This window comes from Protomyctophum parallelum (genome assembly GCF_964188405.1).
Source record: "Protomyctophum parallelum genome assembly, chromosome: 16".
Classification (NCBI taxonomy): Eukaryota; Metazoa; Chordata; class Actinopteri; order Myctophiformes; family Myctophidae; genus Protomyctophum; species Protomyctophum parallelum.
Genome location: NC_139711.1, coordinates 49202698 through 49221025, shown reverse-complemented (window position 1 = coordinate 49221025; position 18328 = coordinate 49202698). Strand labels below are relative to the sequence as shown.

The following is an 18328-nucleotide window of genomic DNA, read 5'->3' as shown; positions in this document are numbered from 1 at the left end:
AAAGGGCAGTTGTTTTACAGACAGGTAAAAGGGCAGTTGTTTTACAGACAGGTAAAAGGGCAGTTGTTTTACAGACAGGTAAAAGGGCAGTTGTTTTACAGACAGGTAAAAGGGCAGTTGTTTTACAGACAGGTAAAAGGGGCAGTTGTTTTACAGACAGGTAAAAGGGCAGTTGTTTTACAGGCGGGTAAAAGGGCAGTTGTTTTACAGGCGGGTAAAAGGGCAGTTGTTTTACAGACGGGTAAAAGGGCAGTTGTTTTACAGACAGGTAAAAGGGCAGTTGTTTTACAGGCGGGTAAAAGGGCAGTTGTTTTACAGATGGGTAAAAGGGCAGTTGTTTTACAGGCGGGTAAAAGGGCAGTTGTTTTACAGACAGGTAAAAGGGCAGTTGTTTTACAGGCGGGTAAAAGGGCAGTTGTTTTACAGATGGGTAAAAGGGCAGTTGTTTTACAGGCGGGTAAAAGGGCAGTTGTTTTACAGACAGGTAAAAGGGCAGTTGTTTTACAGACAGGTAAAAGGGCAGTTGTTTTACAGGCGGGTAAAAGGGCAGTTGTTTTACAGACAGGTAAAAGGGGCAGTTGTTTTACAGACGGGTAAAAGGGGCAGTTGTTTTACAGACGGGTAAAAGGGCAGTTGTTTTACAGACAGGTAAAAGGGCAGTTGTTTTACAGACGGGTAAAAGGGCAGTTGTTTTACAGACAGGTAAAAGGGCAGTTGTTTTACAGACAGGTAAAAGGGCAGTTGTTTTACAGGCGGGTAAAAGGGCAGTTGTTTTACAGATGGGTAAAAGGGCAGTTGTTTTACAGGCGGGTAAAAGGGCAGTTGTTTTACAGACGGGTAAAAGGGGCAGTTGTTTTACAGACAGGTAAAAGGGGCAGTTGTTTTACAGACGGGTAAAAGGGCAGTTGTTTTACAGACAGGTAAAAGGGCAGTTGTTTTACAGACGGGTAAAAGGGCAGTTGTTTTACAGACAGGTAAAAGGGCAGTTGTTTTACAGACGGGTAAAAGGGCAGTTGTTTTACAGACGGGTAAAAGGGCAGTTGTTTTACAGAGGGGTAAAAGGGGGCAGTTGTTTTACAGATGGGTAAAAGGGCAGTTGTTTTACAGGCGGGTAAAAGGGCAGTTGTTTTACAGACAGGTAAAAGGGGCAGTTGTTTTACAGACAGGTAAAAGGGGCAGTTGTTTTACAGACGGGTTAAAGGGCAGTTGTTTTACAGACGGGTTAAAGGGCAGTTGTTTTACAGACGGGTAAAAGGGCAGTTGTTTTACAGACAGGTAAAAGGGCAGTTGTTTTACAGACAGGTAAAAGGGCAGTTGTTTTACAGACAGGTAAAAGGGCAGTTGTTTTACAGACAGGTAAAAGGGCAGTTGTTTTACAGAGGGGTAAAAGGGCAGTTGTTTTACAGACGGGTAAAAGGGCAGTTGTTTTACAGACGGGTAAAAGGGCAGTTGTTTTATAGACGGGTAAAAGGGGGCAGTTGTTTTACAGACGGGTAAAAGGGGGCAGTTGTTCTACAGACGGGTAAAAGGGCAGTTGTTTTACAGACAGGTAAAAGGGCAGTTGTTTTACAGACAGGTAAAAGGGCAGTTGTTTTACAGACGGGTAAAAGGGCAGTTGTTTTACAGACAGGTAAAAGGGCAGTTGTTTTACAGACGGGTAAAAGGGCAGTTGTTTTACAGACGGGTAAAAGGGCAGTTGTTTTACAGACGGGTAAAATGGGGCAGTTGTTTTACAGACGGGTAAAATGGGTTAACAGTGTTTAGTGTGTGTTTCTGTTTTCTACAGATTGTTATTATTATTTATCTCAGATTAACATGTATTTAATATTTTGTTATTTACCCAGTAGGGTAGTAGCTGGGTTAACACCCTACACACGCACGCACAGACGCACGCACACACACACACACACACACACACACACACACACACACACACACACACACACACACACACACACACACACACACACACACACACACACACACACACACACCATTTGATTAGATTAGATTTGCATACATGTTGCAATTGTGTGTGTGTGTGTGTGTGTGTGTGTGTGTGTGTGTGGCTGCAGGTAGTAGGTAGTTCATGTGAAGGTGCATGATGATATGACAGTTCATTATAGTTTAGTTTTAGTCAGTTTTGACTTTTTTCCCTAATTCAGTTAGTTTTAGTTTTAGTTTTTATTTTGGTGAAAATGCTTAGTTATAGTCTAGCTTTAGTTTTAGTTATTTTCGTACTTTGTCAGGTATATACATATATACGGTATGGTATGTATATATATATACATAGGATTAAAAAAGATCAGAGTATTGTGGAATAAAACCTCAAAAAATATACCATTTAAAAATATAAACTAAAAACTTTCAGAAACTTTGGTCCTTTATTTCTCCACTTTGATGATACCATTTGGTATTATGTTTTATATCGTTTTAATACTAATTGGTATTATGTATTATATCGTTTTAATCGTTGATCGTTGTCAGCTGTACAACGACGTATGGATTATATTTATAGGTATAGTCTATGGATTATATATGTATAGGTATAGTCTGTATGGATTATATATTTATAGGTATAGTCTATGGATTATATATCTATAGGTATAGTCTATGGATTATATATTTATAGGTATAGTCTATGGATTATATATTTATAGGTATAGTCTATGGATTATATATTTATAGGTATAGTCTATGGATTATATATTTATAGGTATAGTCTATGGATTATATATTTATAGGTACAGTCTATGGATTATATATTTATAGGTATAGTCTATGGATTATATATTTATAGGTATAGTCTATGGATTATATATTTATAGGTATAGTCTGTATGGATTATATATTTATAGGTATAGTCTATGGATTATATATTTATAGGTATAGTCTGTATGGATTATATATTTATAGGTATAGTCTGTATGGATTATATATTTATAGGTATAGTCTATGGATTATATATTTATAGGTATAGTCTATGGATTATATATTTATAGGTATAGTCTATGGATTATATATTTATAGGTATAGTCTATGGATTATATATTTATAGGTATAGTCTATGGATTATATATTTATAGGTATAGTCTGTATGGATTATATATTTATAGGTATAGTCTATGGATTATATATTTATAGGTATAGTCTATGGATTATATATTTATAGGTATAGTCTGTATGGATTATATATTTATAGGTATAGTCTGTATGGATTATATATTTATAGGTACAGTCTATGGATTATATATTTATAGGTATAGTCTGTATGGATTATATATTTATATGTATAGTCTATGGATTATATTTTTATAGGTATAGTCTGTATGGATTATATATTTATAGGTATAGTCTATGGATTATATATTTATAGGTATAGTCTGTATGGATTATATATTTATAGGTATAGTCTATGGATTATATATTTATAGGTATAGTCTATGGATTATATATTTATAGGTATAGTCTATGGATTATATATTTATAGGTATAGTCTATGGATTATATATTTATAGGTACAGTCTATGGATTATATATTTATAGGTATAGTCTATGGATTATATATTTATAGGTACAGTCTATGGATTATATATTTATAGGTACAGTCTATGGATTATATATTTATAGGTATAGTCTATGGATTATATATTTATAGGTACAGTCTATGGATTATATATTTATAGGTATAGTCTGTATGGATTATATATTTATAGGTATAGTCTGTATGGATTATATATTTATAGGTATAGTCTGTATGGATTATATATTTATAGGTATAGTCTGTATGGATTATATATTTATAGGTACAGTCTATGGATTATATATTTATAGGTATAGTCTGTATGGATTGTAAGGATCGGGCATTCGTGGAATCTTCTTCTCATCGTGTCCACAATACAGTTATAGTTACAACACACGCTAGATGTGGTTCAGCCACAGCTGAACACATTGCTGTCCCTTTCCTTTAGATCCCTTCCTGTCCCTTTCCTTTAGATCCCTTCCTGTCCCTTTCCTTTAGATGTGGTTCAGCCTCAGCTGAACACATGGCTGTCCCTTTCCTTTAGATCCCTTCCTGTCCCTTTCCTTTAGATGTGGTTCAGCCACAGCTGAACACATGGCTGTCCCTTTCCTTTAGATGTGGTTCAGCCACAGCTGAACACATGGCTGTCCCTTTCCTTTAGATGTGGTTCAGCCTCAGCTGAACACATTGCTGTCCCTTTCCTTTAGATGTGGTTCAGCCTCAGCTGAACACATGGCTGTCCCTTTCCGCTGAACTCTGCCAAGTCCGATGCTGTGCAGTGCAGGGATGTTCCAGCAGGGGGCGTCTGCGGCTCAGTGCCACAGTCACACACAATGTCCTCGTCATAAAAAAAAAAAAAACATTTTACGAGAGTGGCTTTTGCTCGCCCCCCCACACCAGATCTGAATCTATTTAGGCATTTCCACACTGCGTAGGTTGAGTCTGCTCCAGGGGGCAGTGCCTCGCTAGCCTTTAACTCCCATCGTTGTAGCTGGTGGGAGATTGCCAGTCCTTTCTTCCCACTGAGTGACTCTCTCACTACTTATGCTCGGTGTTCCGAGCAGAGGGATCCTATTCAGGAAACTTTTCCTGGATTTAAGACGGCTTTCGGCTGGCACATGGCCGAAGAGAGGGTGTCTTTCGTCGTTAGACTTTTGTGCTTGCTGCATTCCGTGGTATCTCTGGTGGGGCTATGCCTGCCAGGATGTACAGACGGTCTGTGGGTGTAGGTTTCAGACAGCCTGTGATAAGGTGGCAGCATTAAGGGCGGGGTCCACCTTCTTGGCATGGGCAGATCGCTTCCACACGGGGCAGGCATACTCGGCAGCTGAGTAGCAGAGAGCTAGTGCGGTTGACTTAACCCATTCTGACCTGAGATCAGATTCACACGAGGTTTCCACTGGACACACACTGGTCTGATGAACCCATTCTGACCTGAGATCAGATTCTAAAAATGTCAGTCGTTCTTCGATTTTTCAAAAAATAGCAGACCTACAAGCTCGTATCGCGCCACTCGGTGGCGCGATATGAGCTTGTAGATCTGCTATTTTTCAATAGCTATAGCATAACATGATGCGAACACCAAAATGGGTGCCCGGTCAGAATGGGTTAATAGTCTGTGGGTTAGCACCCCAGGTTGTGCCAGTGAGCTTGCGGATTACGTTGTTCCGCGCACTCACTTTACACTTGGTCTTCTCTGTGTGGGTCTTAAAGGAGAGACATCTATCCAGGGTTACCCCTATAGGTAGACAGGGTGCTCACAGTGTTCAAGGGGGGTTCCTGACCAGCTGACCTTCAGTCGGCGCTTGGCTTCACGATTTCGCAGGTGGAAGGCACACACCTGAGTCTTAGATGGGTTTGCACGTAGGTGGTTCTCTTCATAGTAGGGTGTTAGCTCTGCCAGAGCATTGGAGAGTCTGTCTTCCACAACTTTGAAGTCAGTGGCTTGTGCAGCTATGCCGAGATCGTCTGCATAGATGTAGCGCTGAGTGTCTGCACTTTTTGGTTGGTCGTTGGTGTAGATGTTATAGAGAAGTGGTGCAAGCACACTTCCCTGTGGAAGGCCATTCTTGAGTCTTCGCCACCTGCTTTTCTTTCCTCCTAGTTCAACAAAGAAGTGCCTGTTTTCAATCAGCTCTGTCAGACAGATGTCTCTTGTGGTCTCCAGTATCTTGCTGAAGAGGCGTCTGTGGTTGACTGTGTCATAGGCAGCTGAGAGGTCGACAAACACCACACCTGTTACCATCCCTTCCTCATAACCGTCTTCGATGTACTGGGTTGAGTACTTGGCTAGTTGTCGACTTGCCAGGGCGGAAACCTGCTTGTTCAGGGATGAGGTGTTTGTCAACAGAGGAGCCAATTCTGTTGAGGATCAGACGTTCTAAGAGCTTGTAGGTGTGGCTCAAAAGTGAGATTGGTCTGAAGTTCTTGGGAGCGGATGGATCTTTCCCCGGTTTCAGCAGTGCTATAATGTGGGCTTTTTTCCCAGATGTTAGGGAGCTTGTGTGTTGATAAGCACTCATTGTAGAGCTGTAGAAGCCACGTCTTTGCCTTGAGACCGAAGTGCTTAACCCATTCTGACCTGAGATCAGATTCTAAAAATGTCTATTACATCCTGACAGTTTCATTATTAACCCATTCTGACCTGAGATCAGATTTTTTTTTTTAAGTGATTTTTCAAAAATAGCAGACCTACAAGCTCGTATCGCGCCACTCGGTGGCGCGATATGAGCTTGTAGATCTGCTATTTTTCAATAGCTAAAGCATAACATGATGCCGACACCAAAATGGGTGCCCGGTCAGAATGGGTTAATCTGTTGCGATGTTATCCAGTCCAAGGATTGCCTTTCCTGGTTTGAGGATAGAGATTCCCTCTTCCAGATCTTCCATGGTAAGCTGTCTTGTAAAAGCAGGGTCCTCGGTGTATTGCTTGCGGTTCAGCTTGGTCTTTTTCCCTCTCTTTCTACTCTTTCCATTTTCGAGCAATTGGTTGGCAACTTGGTTGGCAGTGACTTTTGCGTGCTGAGGAGCTGCTTTAGGATCGCCCCGTAGCTTGTGAATAAGTGTCTGTGGACTCAATAAGAGCGTTCCAGGTCTTGCTTCGCTCTTCGGCAATGCTTTCCATCACCTTCTCACCTTGGACAGTTGTTTCATCTGAGATGGGATCTGCTTCAAACATGCTGACGTCGTTGTCAGTCTCTGGAAAGTATATATTCAACTCTACAGCCTCGTGGGATGTATTTCCGAGCAGTTTTCAGCACCAGGTTAGCAAATTGATCGTAGCTCTTGCTAACTGGTCTTCTCTTCCAGGCCATTGGTGAAACCTTTCCAGTCTGCTTTCTTGTAGTTGAAACCTTTTAAAGGGCACGATGGTTGGGACTACAACTGCATTGATTAGGACCCCAATGGGACGGTGTTGGGTTGATGGAATAGGGTCCAGCACAGTCTTCTTACACAGTCCAACGATGTTACTTGTGTCCATGGTGAGATCTGGGTTGTAGCCACGTTTCCAGCGAGCACTGAAAAAGGAGTGTGGTAGCTTGGGGTCATGGATAAGACTTAGCTGGTTAGGATCCATCCAGTCCTCTACTGCTTCTCCATCCTGTCACCAATTCTGATCTGTGGTTTACTGTGTACTTTAGGGATTGGCTGGGGAAATATGAAGTCTACAGCTGGTGGTTTATAGACGGATGTTATTACAACACTGTTTAACTCAGCAGACAGGACTTCGATATCATGGTCATCTGACATGTCTGTATCTTAGGCCTGTTTTTACAAATATAGCACTGCCGTACTGCCGGTGAGGTCGCTCAATGGCCAGGACCATTCCTGGTATAGTGGGGCGGTTATTTTCACTCCCTCTGTGCGTCTCTTGCGAGCAGAGAACATCACATTGTTGCTTGCTGCATAGATCGGCTAGGATGGTTTGTTTTGTTCACAGATGGTCACAGATATGACTGTCAGTGCCGGTTTTGAGGAGGTCCCTCGTTTTCGACATTGATCTTTGTGTCTATCTCCAGGCATGATGTTTTCTCTTGGGTGTTCTGTAGCTTTGTGGCTTGTAGCTTGCAGCTTTGGCGTAGCTTGTGGCTGTTGTGGTCTTGTAACTGTTGCTTGTAGTGGTGAAAGGATTAGCAGTATCTTGTCGATCTCGCCGATCTCGTCAATACTCCCAGGGCCGCGACGTGGACTCTCCTTCCATGACCCCTCGTGGAATAATAATAATAATAATAATAATAAAACTTTATTTGTATAGCACCTTTCATGACATCAAATGCAGCTCAAAGTGCTTTACAGAACAATGGAGAATAAAATAAAAGCAAAGCATAAAAGAAAAGCAAGGCAACGACATTAAAAAACAAGCAGTGCAATACAGTGAGGACATGAATAACACAAAATATAAGATCACTTAAAGGCAATGTTGTAGAAGTGGGTCTTGAGCTGAGCTTTAAAAATGTCTACAGAGGCTGCCTGACGAAGATACAGAGGGAGCTTGTTCCATGCCGATGGCCCGTAGAAGCAAAAAGCTGCTTCCCCGTATTTTTTAGTTGCCATTTTTTTAGGCAAAGCGAGCAGGCCAGCAGTAGAAGACCTTAGCGGGCGGTTTGGGACATATTCAGGCAAGCAGTCATGTAGGTAGGAAGGTGCGAGACCATTGAGGGCTTTATAGACAAGTAAAAGAATTTTAAAATCAATCCTAAAAACAACCGGAAGCCAGTGCAGTGATGCCAAAACTGGAGTAATATGTTCTCTCATCTTAGTTCTAGTTAAAACTCTGGCTGCTGCATTTTGGACAAGTTGTAATCTGTCAGTTGTTTTCTTAGGCAGTCCTGAAAAAAGTGCATTGCAGTAATCAAGCCGAGAGAAAACAAAGGCGTGGATTAGCGTTTTTGCATCGTCCAAGGACACATAGGCTCTGATTCGTGCAATATTTCTAAGGTGAAAAAAGGCAATCTTGGTAACATGATTAATGTGTGAATTAAAATTCAATTCGGAATCAATAATAACCCCCAGGTTCTTTACTGTACTGTTACTGTCTACAGTCAGGTTGCCAAGTCTGCTTAATATTGATTCTTTCTGCTCACTAGAGCCGATTATGAGAACTTCTGTCTTGTCCTCATTTAGCTTGAGAAAGTTCTCACTCATCCAACATTTGATGCTAGACAGACAGGTAAGCAGCGGGTCTAAAGCACAGGGATCATCTGGAGCCACAGATAGATATAATTGGGTATCATCAGCATAGAAATGAAAATTGACTCCGTGATTGGCAATGAGTTCGCCCAGTGGCAGTATGTACAAGGAGAAAAGCAGAGGGCCAAGAATCGAGCCCTGTGGAATACCAGAACTGATGTCGTGTTTATCTGAGTCAAACTCGGCTAGATTGACAAAGTAACTTCTGTTTGATAGGTAGGAGGAAAACCAGGACAGGGCCGTACCAGACAGGCCTATCCAGTGCTCCAGACGCTGTATTAAAATTGAGTGATCAATCGTGTCAAATGCAGCCGTTAAATCTAGAAGTAAGAGAACGGATACATGTTTCTTGTCAGCAGACACCCTCAGATCATTCATTACTTTTACAAGTGCTGTTTCTGTGCTGTGGCCTTTCCTAAAGCCAGATTGGAATTTGTTGTGTACATTATTGTTCTGTAGAAACACATCCAATTGATGAAAGATACATTTTTCTAAAACCTTGCCCAGAAAGGGTAGATTTGAAATGGGTCGGTAGTTACCCAAAACAGAGGGATCAAGATTGTGTTTCTTGAGAAGGGGCTTAACTACAGCAGTCTTCAGTGAGTCTGGGAAAACGCCTGATTGTAGAGAGCTGTTTACAATTTTTAGGATATCTCCAATCACACTGTCTAAGACTTCTTTGAGAAAGTTGGTGGGAATTGTATCTAATGAACAGGAGGATGATGTCATCTGTGATATAGTTTTGCGGAGTTCGTCTTCCTCAATTTCGCAGAACGATGATAGGCTCCCCCTGGAGAGATCTACCCTGGGACCATTTACTGCTGTTTGACGGTTTGCGCTAGCAGCAGCACCATTCATAATATCGGCTCTAATGTTTGAAATTTTGTTGTCAAAAAAGCATGCAAACTCATTACACTTAGCTTTAGAGGCCGGGAATGACTGCTTGTAGGACTGGGGGGGTTTAAAAGTCGATCAATGGTAGAGAATAGGACTCTAGCATTTTTCTTGTTCTCGTTAATAATGCCAGAGAAATATGCCTGCCTTGCTAAACGCAAGGCTTTGTTATAGGCGACTGTTGACTTTTTAAGAATCTCTAGGTGGATGGTGAGTTTGTTTTTTCTCCAAGCTCGCTCAGCTCTTCGACATTCTTGCTTCAGTGAGCGTGAAAGCTCATTTATCCAGGGTGTTATTCTGGTATTATGTTTCTTTTTTGTTTTCAAAGGAGCCACTATATCAAGAGCTGACTCTAGTTTAAGATTAAAAAATTGAACCATATCATTCACTGGGGGGGTATCGGGCAATGGGGGACCCAGGTGACGAGAGAACTCGTCGGCAGCAGAAGAGCTAAAAAAACGCTTTTTTATGGTATATTCAGTGATGTTTTTCTCTAGATCAGAGACAGTCATATTAAAACACAGCAGAAAGTGGTCTGACAGCTCGGGCCTTTCAATAGTCCTTTCCACAGTGATGTTCAGCCCTCTAGAAATCACCAGGTCCAGAGTGTGCCCATGTTTATGTGTAGGCCCAACAACATGTTGGATAAAATCAAAGGAGTGCAATAACTCTAGGAAACCCATAGCCATAGCATCTGTAGCATCATCCAGGTGAAGATTAAGATCACCTGAGATAAGAGTTCTGTCATAGTTAGTGGAGCAGATAGATAGAAGTTCTGATATTTCTGTTAGAAATATTGCTTTACTGCATTTTGGCGGGCGATAAATGCTAATCATTGGCATGGAGGCACCATGTAGTATAGTGGCCTGGTATTCAAAGGATGTAAAGCTGCCAAGGGTCAGAGCCTTGAATTTTAACGTGTCTGAAAAAAATATTGCCAGTCCACCTCCTTTCTTAGCCTCGCGAACAGAGTGAATGAAACTGTAGTTTGCGGGACAGGCTGGCGCTAGGAGAACAGCTCCATCTGAGCCCAGCCATGTCTCTGTTAGAAAGATTATATCTAGCTTCTCTTTACAGATTATATCTTTTACAGAGGAGGACTTATTTGTTAGTGACCTGATGTTAAACAAGGCAAGATTAAGCTTGTTATCACATTTTTGGGGGCTGTGATGCCTGAGAGGTACATTAACCAAACAGCATTCTCTCTTCAGACCACTCCTTGTGTTGGACAATCTATTTGAAATAACAGTAGGAATGTTGTGCACTTCAACCTGTACAGTGATTGAAACACCAGGCTTTCTAGAAGCATGGGGTCCATACATGATTGTTGCTGCGCATAATGGACCCTGTTCATATCAGTTGTCAAATGTAAAATGATAATCAGAAGTCTGAAAAACGGTAGCTGGGTTTGGTGACAGTTGGAGGCAACGTCTGGTACGGGGGGTCGACTTTACTCCAATGTTCATCCGTTCCACCATGGCCGGGGTGAAAGAGAGATGTTCTGGTGAGAGTGTTAGAAATTCTTCCTCATGAGCAACACAGCTAAGTGAGTGGGTAGCGCCCCCATGTGGAATGAATGAGCAACACAGCTAAGCGGGTGGGTAGCGCCCCCATGTGGAATGAATGAGCAACACAGCTAAGCGGGTGGGTAGCGCCCCCATGTGGAATGAATGAGCAACACAGCTAAGCGGGTGGGTAGCGCCCCCAAAAATGTGCCAAAATTGCAAATGGTTGGTAAACCAACCCTTGCTTTGAGTTGCTTGGTGGATTGGATGGTTGCACTCTTTTTTGATTGATTGATTGAAATATTTATTAACAGTTTGTAGAATTTACAGTACATTTTAAGCACAAACTCAATACAAAGACTGTTAACTGTGAGTGGATGACCCAATTAAGCATTACACTTGTTTACAACAGGGTCCACATTGTTCAATTCATCAAAACATTTAGAGACATACAAATAGACACTTCCACAGTAATAAGGAAAAATAGCCAATCAGGATGGAGTCTGACCCGTTTCGTTGAATGGCTCTAGAGAGACTGTGTACCAATTTGCGTGATGTTTGGACAAAATCCGTAGGTGTACTGTGCAAAAACTTGTTTTGCACAAAGCGGCCTCCTGGTGGCGCTATAACAGGCCGTTCTGGAAATTTTGGGCCAGAGGTTCATCGTTGGCATCCAGGGAGTTGGAGAAATGAGGAAATAAATCGAATGAATTTAAAAGGTTTATTTTATAAATATCCGAAAGGAATATAAATATTGTTAAAAACTAAAACTAAGGGTATTTTGTCTATAATTTCAGTTAGTTTTGTGAACACACAATAACCTTTCAGTTTCAGTTAACTAAAAGTTTTTTTTTTCTTTTATTCTAGTTTGAGGGATTCTCTATTATTAATATTATTCTCTATTATGACAACCTGTTGTTACCATGACAACCCCAAGCTAAGAGCTCAGTGACCTTTGAAGCCCAGCTTGTCTTAAATGTGAGGAGGATCATTTATTTATGTTTCCGTTATGTGATCTAGAAAGACGTGTGTGGATGTCACTCGTCAGGTGTGTGCGTGCGTTGGGGTGACCAGATGTCCGTCTTTGCGTGGGACAGTCCAAGACCTTTCAGGCGTCCCACACATTGAGACCCTGTCTGTCCCACATTGTGACTGACGACAGTGTTCAAATGCCCTAACAGTTAGTCCCCTAATAGTTGGCCTTCTGTCGTAAAGCTCTCTCATTGTCATATTGCAAGATGTGTTTTTAAAGCCTGTTAAAATTGTATAAACATAAAAATAAAGCATGATTTTAAAACAAAATGTGAGACACCAGAGGAGTTTATAAATGATAGCCAATAGGCCTATGGTGGAATATGACATCAAGGCCTTTAATAGAAACTCAAGGAGTAAGTTGCTAACCCGGTACTCCAGTATCGCTTGTGTGGGACCAGTGGGATGGGGGGGGGGGGGGGGGGGCCGACTTGTCCCACACAAGCGATACTTCTGTCCATCAAATGAACAGTTTGGATCTGGTCACCCTGTGCGTGCGTGCGTATGTGCGTGCGGACATGAATAGCTGAGGGGTCATCAGGGTGTTAACGGTCGTAAATCTTCTCCAAAGTCTAAAAATAGATTTTATTTCCTAGTTCTACTTTTACAACAGATCTTAAACAGATCTCACAGACCTTACAGTGGGGCTTGGGGGGGGGTTGTGCATGAGAAGAGAGGCCACCCCTCAGCCTCATGGTGGCGCTATAGCAGGAACGTTCACGTTATTTTACAGGTCAACGTGTAGCAAATTAACACAGTGTGGATTTTTTTTTTTTTATCCTTTTCTCCACATTATCTAATAATCGATGTGTGAGATCCTGTTTTAGAACCATTTTATAGATTAAACCCATTCTGAACCGGGCACCCATTTTGGTGTCGGCATTTTGGTGTCGGCATCATGTTATGCTTTAGCTATTTAAAAATAGCAGATCTACAAGCTCATATCGCGCCACCGAGTGGCGCGATACGAGCTTGTAAGTCTGCTATTTTTGAAAAATCGAAGAACCACTGACATTTTTTAGAATCTGATCTCAGGTCAGAATGGGTTCATCAGACCAGTGTGTGTCCAGTGGAAACCTCGTATGAATCTGATCTCAGGTCAGAATGGGTTCATCAGACCAGTGTGTGTCCAGCGGAAACCTCGTATGAATCTGATCTCAGGTCAGAATGGGTTCATCAGACCAGTGTGTGTCCGGCGGAAACCTCGTATGAATCTGATCTCAGGTCAGAATGGGTTAAATTAGTTTGTATAAAGGCAAAATGTTGTAAAAGAAAACATATGTCAAACATAAACATCCCCCCCCCCCCCTTGTCAAAAAAAGGCCCCAGTGGGCCTAATGTGAGGCCAAGTCTCCCCTCACCTGTGCAATTTCCAGCCTCTGCCTCAGCCAATTGATTGCCATGGCAACCACACACCTGCCAATTGATTACTTAACCACTACACTTTTCACAGTGCACTCAGGCACAGACAGATACAGAGATCTCCATGTGGGACACAGGTTCTAATAACAACCTGGTATCGATAAGCTTTGGTCTTATCGAGTACCCGGTATCGATAAGCTTTGGGCTTATCCAGTACCCGGTATCAATAAGCTTTGGGCTTATCCAGTACCCGGTATGAATAAGCTTTGGGCTTATCCAGTACCCGGTATCAATAAGCTTTGGGCTTATCCAGTACCCGGTATGAATAAGCTTTGGGCTTATCGAGTACCCGGTATCAATAAGCTTTGGGCTTATCCAGTACCCGGTATCAATAAGCTTTGGGCTTATCCAGTACCCGGTATGAATAAGCTTTGGGCTTATCCAGTACCCGGTATCAATAAGCTTTGGGCTTATCCAGTACCCGGTATGAATAAGCTTTGGGCTTATCCAGTACCCGGTATCGATAAGCTTTGGGCTTATCCAGTACCCAGTATCAATAAGCTTTGGGCTTATCCAGTACCCGGTATCAATAAGCTTTGATACCGGGTAGATAATAAGCTTTGATAAGATAGATAGATAGATAGATAGATAGATAGTGTATTGATACCTGTATAGTGATAGATGGATAGATAGATAGATAGATAGATAGATAGATAGATAGATAGATAGATAGATAGATAGATAGATAGTGTATTGATACCTGCCGACCAGCGCTGTCCGGGGAAACACAATGACACTTCTAAAGTGACTGTACACATATTATTAACCAGTTAACAGTTTATATAATATTATTGTTTTGGTAAAAATGACAATTTCCGTCCGTCTGTTAGAAAAGTACTGGTTCTGTTCAGAATGTATTGTCTCTCGTCCCGACACGGCATTCAAGTTGTAATTCAATCTCTCTCTCTCTCTCTCTCTCTCTCTCTCTCTCTCTCTCTCTCTCTCTCTCTCTCTCTCTCTCTCTCTCTCTCTCTCTGTCTCTGTCTCTGTCTCTCTCTCTCTCTGTCTCTCTCTCTCTGTCTCTGTCTCTGTCTCTGTCTCTGTCTCTGTCTCTGTCTCTGTCTCTGTCTCTGTCTCTGTCTCTCTCTCTCTCTCTCTCTCTCTCAGCTCTCTATCAGCAGCTACCCCCCCACCGCCCCCCCGCCTCCTCCCCCCCATGTGTCGGGGGGGACGCCCCCTCCGCTGGGCTACGAGGGCAGCGAGGACCCCCGGGCCCTCCCCCTGGACCCCCGCCGTCCGTACGGGCCCCCCGGGGCCCCCCTCCTCACCGGGGCCCCCCTCCTCACCGGGGCCCCCGTGGCCCCCCTCCTCACCGGGGCCCCTCCCCTGGAGCAGCGGCTGAACGCGACCCTGCAGGAACTCCTGAAGGAACTTGACCTTCCCGAGACCCTGTCCATGACCCCTCCTCCCCCCCACAGGGGTAAGAGCCCGTGACCTTTGCCCAGTGCTTGTAGGTCTGCTATGTTTACAGTGTGGTGCAAATCTTTGAATATATATTATATTAATATATATTCTTTCAGAACGTTTTGAACTCAAAACAACATATTTTCAGATGGGGGTTTGCGGCCAAATACAGATCATTCTGGGGGTCGTTGACATGAAACCACTGATATAGAAACATGGGGGTTTGGTCAGGATTTCAGGATTTACTTCAGGAATACTTCATACTTTTCTGATCGCGTGATCGGGAATCTGAGGACCCCCCCCCCCCCCAAAAGAAAAGCTAAGATAAGGGTTAAAAATGTTCGCTCTGAAAGACTTCTGTATATCGAATGTTTTTTTTCAAATAGCTGATCTACAAGCTCTGTTATTTTTGCGTGGCACAGAGTGCCTATGAGCTATGAGCTTGCAGATCTGCTATTCTTCAACAGCTAAAGTGTAACATAATGCATAAAACAATAACAAGGGGTGTGTTTATTATTTTGAAAACTTACAAAATGGGAGTCGTTTCTTTTCCACCATCATGACCTTTGCCCTTTTGACCTCCAGCCTGCTTGGAAGGATCACACACGCACACACACACACACGCACACACACACACACGCACACACACACACACACACACACACACACACACACACACACACACACACACCTGACCTTTTAACGACCTGCCTCCTTATAAACACTTGGCCTTTTGGTGTCTGTGCACTGCAACGTGCAGTGTGTGCGTGTGTGTGTGCGTGTGCGTGTGCGTGTGTGTGTGTGTGTGTGCGTGTGCGTGTGCGTGTGTGTGTGTGTGTGTGTGTGTGTGTGTGTGTGTGTGTGTGTGTGTGTGTGTGTGTGTGTGTGTGTGTGTGTGTGTGTGTGTGTGTGTGTGTGTGTGTGTGTGTGTGTGTGTGTGTGCATGCATGTAAAGATCGCAGCATGTGACCTTTGTTCTATTTATATGTTTTCAAAGTCCGATCTTAACTTTGTGTTCTTATAAATCAAGTTTATGTTGCGTGCGTGTGCGCTTGTGCGTGTGTGTGTGTGTGTGTGTGTGTGTGTGTGTGTGTGTGTGTGTGTGTGTGTGTGTGTGTGTGTGTGTGTGTGTGTTTAGCAAAAGTATACATGTTAATGACGTTTAGAAGATGTAGAACACTTTCCTGGGGGGTCTTCATGTGTGTAACATGCATGTGGTTTTAGATATTTTAGATTTTAGCAGTGTGTGCACTAAAATCTAAAACCACTTCCTTCCTGGACTACAAATCCCATAATGCTTTGGTGTACTGCTCCACCTTGTGTATAGGGGGGAGGGGGGGGGGGGCTGTCTTACTGAGACGACATGTAACCAAATTAGACTGAGGGACTGCCATTGTACTTTTTAGAATTTTTGTTTTTTCATGTCATGTGAAAACAGGGAATCATAGCTTCTAATTGACATATTGGTTGTTCTCCAGTTATGGAGATATGGCTTATAGAGTAATGTCTGGCAGAGAAACAGAGAGTTGAGAAAACAGGCTTGAAAAAGGTTCACTTCTGTGGTCTCTAACATTACACCTAGCTACATGTTTAAGCATTTATTTCATATCTACATGTCTTCTGTGGTCTCTAGCATTACACATAGCTAAATGTTTAAGCATTTATTTCATATTTACATGTCTTCTGTGGTCTCTAACATTACACCTAGCTACACGTTTAAGCATTTATTTCATATCTACATGTCTTCTGTGGACTAACATTACACCTAGCTACATGTTTAAGCATTTATTTCATATGTAGCCTACATGTCTTCTGTGGTCTCTAACATTACACCTAGCTACATGTCTATGCATTTATTTCATATTTACATGTCTTCTGTGGTCTCTAACATTACACCTAGCTACACGTTTAAGCATTTATTTCATATCTACATGTCTTCTGTGGTCTCTAACATTACACCTAGCTACATGTTTAAGCATTTATTTCATATGTACATGTCTTCTGTGGTCTCTAACATTACACCTAGCTACATGTTTAAGCATTTATTTCATATTTACATGTCTTCTGTGGACTCTAACATTACACCTAGCTACATGTTTAAGCATTTATTTCATATTTACATGTCTTCTGTGGTCTCTAACATTACACCTAGCTACATGTTTAAGCATTTATTTCATATTTACTTGTCTTCTGTGGACTCTAACATTACACCTAGCTACATGTTTAAGCATTTATTTCGATTTCAGCACTTATTCCAGACATGCTCAGTATGTGAAGAGTCTGCCTGTGATATTAACTAATAAAATAAAATAAAAAAAAGTTTTCTCCTCTGGTGAAAAGCTGGAATTTGCGCGATGGCAGTCTCTCATTCAAATCTGGTCACACATGTAGTTCAGGAAGTATGACTAGCTACAATGAAGTCAATACTAAAAGCCATGCCGCCATCTGGTGGTTAAACTCAGTACTGCTACTTAATTCACCCTTTGTCAGCCTTCTGATTGGTCCCTGACTGACCAACCAGCAGGCTCTTTCTGCCCTGATTCCGTCCTGGTTCCGCCTAGTTTATGTTGAATTAGCTAAAACATCATTTTTGGAAAAAACTGAAAACAAACAAACATTCCTTTTTACTGACAAATTTACTCTTTAAAATAAGAAATTAATTCACAGAATATCAACAGCAACTGGAAAACACCTTATTTCAATGGAATAGAGCGTCACAGTCCCGCCCCCTCGAGAGACCCGGAAAATAAATCCCTGTTCATTTTCCTCATAGGTATTTCTTTAAAGTATTTATTTAAAGACGGTTACGCCGCAGACAAAGACAACTCGGATCGTGACAAATCATGACAATGAACACAATATTTTGGGCCGATCAAATCATTAGAAAGAAGAAAATAAAGGCAGGAGACAACACTATTTGTTTTGTTTTTCTTCTTATAAATTATTTGATCGGCCCCAAACATTGTGTTCATTGTCACGATCCGAGTTGGCTTTGTCCGCGGCGTAACCGTCTTTAAATAAATACTTTAAGAAATGCCTATGAGGAAAATGCATTGGGTTTCATTTCCTGGGCCACTCGTCGTTCTGAAAGGGGGAGGGACTGCGACGCTCTATATATAGTGGATGGAGAGAGAGGATTTCTTTTTCCAACCACGAAACGGCAACCAATGGTTCCGCCCCTCTTCGCACCCGTTGGTTGCTGTTTCGTGGTTGGACAAAATGTGAATGAATGAAAATGTGTTATTTTTTTTATAGAACCTGTTTAACTACGTTAAAGGGTTAGTTCACATTTTTGGACTTGCGCTGTGTGTTCAGACGTGTGTCTCTGCGTCCTGGGGTCTCCTGATGTGTTTGTGTT

The 18328-nt window shown here is 42.1% G+C and overlaps 1 protein-coding gene across 4 annotated transcripts in view; it reads left to right on the top strand.

Moving 5' to 3' along the window:
• Window positions 1-18328, top strand: part of LOC310873098 (carnosine synthase 1-like) — a 59816-nt gene that overhangs the window by 2616 nt on the left and 38872 nt on the right. For 3 of the 4 annotated variants that reach the window (XR_014570454.1, XR_014570455.1, XM_083785392.1), the window contains exon 2: window positions 14674-14986. Coding sequence is in view for 1 of the 4 variants with exons in the window: in XM_083785392.1 (XP_083641518.1) it covers window positions 14674-14986 (313 nt within the window). In the remaining 3 variants the exon portion in view is untranslated. Of the gene's footprint in view, window positions 1-6700; window positions 6787-14673; window positions 14987-18328 lie in introns of those variants that run through there. The other variant, XR_014570456.1, reaches the window with a different exon arrangement.